Source organism: Juglans regia, chromosome 14 (assembly GCF_001411555.2).
Source record: "Juglans regia cultivar Chandler chromosome 14, Walnut 2.0, whole genome shotgun sequence".
Classification (NCBI taxonomy): domain Eukaryota; kingdom Viridiplantae; phylum Streptophyta; class Magnoliopsida; order Fagales; family Juglandaceae; genus Juglans; species Juglans regia.
In genome coordinates, this window is record NC_049914.1 from 22,196,328 (window position 1) to 22,203,239 (window position 6,912).

At 35.2% G+C, this 6,912-nt stretch overlaps 1 protein-coding gene across 2 annotated transcripts; it reads left to right on the forward strand.

The window, feature by feature from the left end:
- The first annotated feature begins 2,973 nt into the window (after nucleotides 1-2,973).
- On the forward strand, nucleotides 2,974-4,844 carry LOC109008756 (60S acidic ribosomal protein P2A). Of its 2 annotated transcripts, none has more exons than XM_018988973.2 (4): nucleotides 2,974-3,105; nucleotides 3,207-3,299; nucleotides 4,216-4,442; nucleotides 4,576-4,844. In XM_018988973.2, the coding sequence occupies exons 2-4, from the start codon at nucleotides 3,212-3,214 to the stop codon at nucleotides 4,600-4,602; spliced, it is 342 nt and encodes a 113-aa protein (XP_018844518.1). In that variant the 5' UTR covers nucleotides 2,974-3,105; nucleotides 3,207-3,211; the 3' UTR covers nucleotides 4,603-4,844. The 2 variants fall into 2 exon arrangements, with proteins under 2 accessions (XP_018844518.1, XP_018844519.1); XM_018988974.2 differs by having other exon boundaries at nucleotides 2,975-3,105; nucleotides 3,210-3,299.
- Nucleotides 4,845-6,912: the final 2,068 nt, after the last annotated feature.

The following is a 6,912-nucleotide window of genomic DNA, read 5'->3' on the forward strand; positions in this document are numbered from 1 at the left end:
AGAGCAGAATTTGGTGCAATATATCAAGAGCATTACTAATTCTCCATACAGAGCAGAATTTGGTGCAATATATCAAGAGCATTACTATTGTTGTGTGTGTTGGGTTTGCATCAGGCGACCCTACTCGGGTCCAAGCATTGTACAAATCATACAACTCTTATTTGTTGGTTTAAAACCTTTTTGTATGTTTGGTATGATTATGTTGAGAGGAATTTATTCTTTATGTGACTCTTTCTGGAAAATCATGAATTATTCTTTAAATATAGGTGTGGGACTGCAGCCACTTTGTGGGTAAACCTTGTCTCCAAAAGTCGCCTGGGAAGAGATTGATGATGAGAGTTCCAGAGAGCCAACAGCTTCATCTCTGGAAGCTTCAACATGACCATAACATTTTTGTGATACTCACATCACGCAAGACCAACTCAGACTCTAAACTGGTATTAGCAAGACCAACTTATTTCTGTTGTCACGCAATATATCAACATGACCATACCAGACTCTAAACTGGTATTAGCAAAATGGTTTCCACACCCCATGCCTTCCTTTCCAGAAAAAAGTTCACCATCTAAAGACCAACTCAGACTAGTAGTCATTCTAATGCCAAAAATTTCATCAGACACATTGTCATCAGATTCTGCCCCACCCCATGACTCAGACTAGTAGTCATTCTAAACATGCAATATCTATGCAGATTGCTTTCACATACAGATTGCTACTGAAACAACAGACATGCAGATTGCTTGTTTAATTTATGGTCTTAGTAGTGTATGATATGGTCCTGTTTGATGGTCTTGTTTAACGAACAGTTTTTTTTTTTTTAATATATATGAATATATTCATATGTTTGTTAGAAATTTGACAGTGCAAGACCATCAAACTTTAATCTTCATCAACTGTAACTCGAGGGAGATGTTGACAGTGCGCTGGATAACTGTAAATGATAACTGTTTGATGGCAAGGCAAGTGATTCTAGGTGGTACACGGGAAGAAGATAAGTATAAATGATACAAAGTGGCACCTATGAAGATCACTTTGACCGTTATGCATAAAATATATCCTCTATGTCTATATCCTTATGTCTATATCAACAAAGGTACTTGCATAAAATATATCAGCTATCTTCAGTCACATCTTTTAATCTGTACAATCAAACTTCATTTTGGATTCAACATTAAAATTTTCTTTATTGCTTTAGTCAATCTTTGGATTATTGGCATCAATTTGTCATAGCTTTGCGAGCTAATTTCACCCACAAGAATTGTAAGACTTGCTTGTATGAATCATGCATATTTCTTAAATCTTAAATTTGGACGGGAAGAGTGCCACCCCTTGAGAGCGGGCAATAAACAGATTAGATAACAAATGGTAGGCACTCCTATGGCATTCTGAATGACGCTTGAAACAATATAACCTATTAGCTGAAGTTGATATAGGTGCCTGTGTGTATTTGTTTGTGTATATATGTGAAGATGACATGCCTACGATCTATCAAAAAAAAAAAAGTTGACATGATTAGGTAAACAAGGTCCCTGTTGGGAACACTATCGTTAATGCCAATGCTACCATAACCACTATTACCTCATCACTTTTTTTTTTCTTCTACAATGCCTTTGTCCTACTGTATCCTCTTGACTACCTTCTTTAAACCCATAATTACTGGCATTGCTATCACCATGATGACATACGTTCTTTATCTATTTTTAATTAAAGCTCCTTGTGTTGCATGTAACATGAACTAAGTTCTGCTTTGTAGCTTAGGAAAATAGAAAATAGAAAAAAAATAAAATTGGTCTTTGACCTGTGTGAAAACTGTTAAGTATTAAAGAGTATGAGACTTTTTTTGGATTTTGCCTAGTTATTTCCTTAGAGCCACATAGGAGCATAAAGGCACCTTTACATAGACTCATTCTAAAATCATCATTTCCAACCAGAACTGTTAGTCTGCTACTACATACAAAATGCCGAGACTATTTTTTTGATGATTGTACAAAATGCCCAGGTGATCAAAACCATCCTCTCCAACCAGAATTGCTACTCTGCTACTACATACAAAATGGCAGACTATTTTTTTTTCTTTTTTGTCAAAACACTAACACACAAGTTCAAACCAACACTGCAGTTTACAGCAGCTACTGAAAACAAGCAGCATAACTAGAAAAAAGAAATAAAATTAAGCCCTATCGTGTTCAATCAGGACTACAAATTGAAAAACTCTTGTTGAAAATAAAATCAAATCCAAACAATAAAATCAAGAACAAAGTTTCAAATTTTACCGAGTTGCTTGTCGTGCTGGAGAGAAGCTGCTGCGATGCCGTGCTGGAGACAAGATGGAAGCTTTTTTAGCCGCGGGAGAGAAAGGGGAAGAAGAAGAGAAAGAAGAGAGAAAAAAACCTAGAAGAAGGGAAAGAAGGAAGAGGAAGGCAGAGACGCGACAGAGGGAAGACGAAGATGGTGCGAAGAGAAAAAAAAAACCATAGAAGAAGAGAAAGGAGGAAGAGGAAGCTAGAGACGCGAGAGAGTGAAGAAGAAGAGAAAGAAGAGAGAAAAAAAAAGAAGAAATTGCGAGAGAGAAAGAGGGAAGAAGAAGACAGAGACGCGAGAGACAGGGAAGAAAAAGAGAGAAGAGACGCGGGAGAGAAAAGGAAAAAAGAAGAAAGAAAGAAATCGCGGGAGATGAGTCGAAAATAATAAACAAATAGTTTGGACTTGAAATAGTTCTTTTCATCTTTAGAAAGAAAGATGAAATTATTGTAGATCAAATTTCATTTGAAATGGGCTTAGCTAATTCAATGTAGGTTAACTTTTTATAAAATTATTTAAATTTGAAGATAAAAAGGTATTTGACTAATCCAATGACAATGTTCTAAGAAAAGTAAACGTATCTTTCAAAACAATTGAAACCAGGTAATATTTGGTAATTGAAAAACATAATATGAACGGCCACGATCCAATCAAACTGACCCGTATCGGAATCAGCTCGAACCCTAGCTATATAAATGCCTTATACACTGCGAAAACTTCGCGTTCCACCAGAATAAACTCTCGGCGCTACCTCACAGACTCCATCAGTTTCCAACGCAGCCTCTGCATCCGAATCTCCACCCGGTACTCTATCTATCTATCCCCTCTTTCGGTGTTTTTCTTTACGTATGTTCGTGTGTATAAGTCCCAAGCTGATTTGCTGCATATGTTTTTGGTTGATTTAGCAGAGATGAAGGTTGTCGCATCGTACTTGTTGGCCGTGTTGGGAGGCAACACCACCCCTTGCACTGATGATTTGAAGCATATCCTCGGATCAGGTACTCCTTTCTTGTCTGATAGTTTTACCAGTGATTTTTATGAAGACAAATCGTTAGAGTTTCACATATTTATGTGCGTAAGAAATCGTTATGCGTTTTGAATTTATGTGTATAATGTTTCTGGGTCTGATTAGTTCATCAGAATTATAATATGGTGTGTGAGTTTATGGTTTATAGTTGATTTGCATATGTTTCATACTGTTTTTCGTCTTGTTCGTAGAGCATTCTTGTAAAACAAATAAAGATATCACAAATCGTTTTGGTACTGTTTCTTTGCTGATTTTTTTAAATGACCTTGTATGTGCTAAATATCAATATTTCCGATGTTCTGATCATTTGTTTTTAGATTTATTTTGTTCCATACAAGTTTCTTGGTACAATTATTTGCTTGATGCAGAATTTTGGGGACAGTTTTGTCCCCAAAATGACTTTAATGATATTGTTTTGTTGATTATAAATTATTGTGAGTTGAGCTTGCATTTAAAATAATCAGAAGCTATATGCAGAATCTTCACCCCATTGGGTTGTTCTATTTGATTCTTGTGCAATTCTATATGAAATACAGCTCTTAGGGTTTATTAGTTGAATTATATGCAATTTTTTTGTTATTATATGTTATTTATATCTGAGTTGTAGACACTTGCGTTTTGGCCACTATGACATTGAAAGATGTGCTTTGAAGCAATTTGTAAGCTTTTCTTTCTGCTTTATGTTGAACGATGGGAAACCTGCTTTGAAAACATGATTATATGGATAAAAGATTTTAGTTAACAGGAGCAAAAATTAAGATGCCACAATCTGGATGTTTAGTAATTTTGAATTGATGCTTAGATAAATGCTATTCAAAATAAAAATGCTATTGAAATGATATAGATTTTGAACTTATGCTAAAGGATATGAATTTCATGGGTTACAGTTGGAGCTGAGGCCGATGACGATAAGATTGAGTTGCTCTTGTCTGAAGTCAAGGGAAAAGATATCACAGAACTGATTGCAGCTGGAAGGGAGAAGCTGGCATCAGTCCCATCTGGTGGTGGTGGTATTGCCGTTGCTGCAGCTGCTGGCGGTGCTCCAGCTGCTGCTGCTGCTGCAGCTGAGCCAAAGAAAGAGGAGAAAGTGGAAGAGAAAGAGGAGTCCGACGATGTAAGATTTTTCAGAAAAGAATCTATACGGATTTTTTATTGCCACTTTCCATAACCCTGCCACATTCATGTTTCCTCGCTATTATCTCTTGTATTACTATTCTATTCTTACTTGTGGATTTGTTTTGCTGCAGGATATGGGTTTTAGCCTATTTGACTAAGAGATTGAAGCCTGGTGGTTTGTTTGCATTAAGACTTATCTTCGGCTAGTGTTTTTAGTAGAATTTTGAAGTTTTTTGAGTCTGTAGTTGGATGTGGTTTTAGCTATAATTGCCAAAATTTTGGATTTCCGTCAAGACATTTGAGTTCGAACTATTAAATTTTGCATTTCAGTTAATTTGAACGTTGAATTCAATTACTATATAAGTTCATATATAGCTCGAGGCTATTTGGGAGTGTATAATCTGCTTGTGCATCTGCAATCTATACTCGTCTGAATTGAACTTTTACACCCTGACCTTTCTCAGTGAGTTCGTCAGATCTGTGCTTGGTTCAATTGGTGTTATATATCAATTGTTTAGCAGAGGTGCATGTGACTTAGGTTGTGGATGGCATGTTTAGCCAGGGCTTTACATCACCTACTAAATAACTAACTCTTTTGCTTAGGTTCGTCAGATCTTTTGCTAAGTATGAAATGTGAGGTAGGGGGCAACGCTTGTCAAATGCGTCGGGTTATTTGGGTCAATTACAAATCAATTCAAACCCTGTAGGAATAATTAACAGGTGACTTTTTGAAATGAAGATGGCACTCTCTTCATTGCCTCTCGAAGTACCCAGAGCAAGTGTGAAAAACCCACTTTCTCCTTTATCTATTAATAGGTCTATGAAACTGATGTGAGTTGGCCATCATGAGCAAAAATCTGGCTCTCCGCTCCAAATTCGATGAGTCGGAGTTGAAGGTCGCAGTGTACCGATTTTGATAGTGTACATATTTTATAAAAATTATTGCACAGCCCTTCCATCAGCCCCATGAACTGAACCAATGCTCTCACCTATAAACGTCGTTGAATCAATGATCGATGTGATTGGAGAAGGTGAAAAAAATGTCGTCCTTGGTAATACATGTTTATTTATAGAGTACAACATTTATCAGCAAAAACGTTCCAATATGTACATCCACATGAAACACTACGTTTCACAACCGAATGACACATAATCATGATTTCGCACAGAGATCACTGTAGATGTCTGCATGGTGCATAAATAGTATGTATGATGAATATTTCTGTTTTTATGAGGAAGCTTTTCGTGTTTCTTTTTAGCAAAGAATACGATCCAAGTAACAAACTCCAGGAATCTAGGGAAGGCAATTGAAAGAAAACAGCGTGAAAGGATGGATCCTTTTGGGGTAAAAGAAATAAAGATAAAAGGAAGAAGAAGATACCAGAAATGATAGCCATTTAGGGCTATAAATTAGAGAAGATTAGGAAATACAAGTGTCATATTGACTTTCTGATTAAAACAAAGTTCTCGGCCATCGTCGTGTAACCTTATGATCCAAGTCTGTATCAAAGATCATGTGATAGAATTTAGACTATGTAATAGATAGACATATGAAATAGGTCATATAATTGTCCGAATGAAGATATCAACATAATTAAATGCATAATAAATTCTATACGGTCTACTTTATGTGTTTATTTTTATTCACTCAAAACCCTAAAATTCAATCAATAGCTTTAAAGAATCTGAATTCATTCTTTCACAAATTACCAAAAGTCTATGGCCTGATTGACATAAACCTCAAACATTCAAAAAGAGGTCTTGGTTCAAAACCCGCCTCCCCAAATGTACTAAAAAAAAAAATCAACTTTAAGAAATTCAAGGCTGATGGATTACTTCTCATTTTTGACTCGGAAAGTGTGACTAGCTAGAGGAACTCTATAGGTCAAACCAAACCGATACCGCGGTTTTAGCATGCTTGAGAACAAGTTTTTTTTAAAAAAATTCCTTACTCTCAATCCCTACATCTTTACACCAAAACAAGCTCAATCATTAAAAAAAAAAAAAAAATCATCTTACCTTGATATCCTAAACAATTAAAACAATTTTTCACATAAACTAAAAAATAAAACTCTTCATAAATATATTTTTAATTGTTCTCACCACTTTTTCAAACCTAAATAACATGATTTTCAGAAAAACTTCTTGATCCAAATACATTTTTAATGGTTTCCATTCCATAAATATCATCTCCAAAACATTCTAAAAAATTTCATATTTTTTAGAAGAGTAATGTTACGTATTGTGTAAGTGTTGTGCAATCGTTTTGAAAAAGAATATAGTTCACTATTAAATAATTAATTTTTTTTTATGTGAATTTTATGTTTATTCATTTTTATCAAAGAGATTATGCGACACTTATAAACTCTACGAATATAAATATCATTTCTCATTTTAGAAAATTGAGGTCCGAACCTCTCCAAAATACTAAGGTGACATCATGAGCTAACCCCAAGAAGTTTTGATAA

Coding starts and splice junctions, on each gene's coding strand:
- LOC109008756 (XM_018988973.2), top strand. CDS start 3,212: ATGAAGGTTGTCGCATCGTACTTGTTGGCCGTGTTGGGAGGCAACACC. Junction 3,300..4,215: donor GAAGCATATCCTCGGATCAG/GTACTCCTTTCT, acceptor CATGGGTTACAG/TTGGAGCTGAGGCCGATGAC. Junction 4,443..4,575: donor AGAAAGAGGAGTCCGACGAT/GTAAGATTTTTC, acceptor GTTTTGCTGCAG/GATATGGGTTTTAGCCTATT.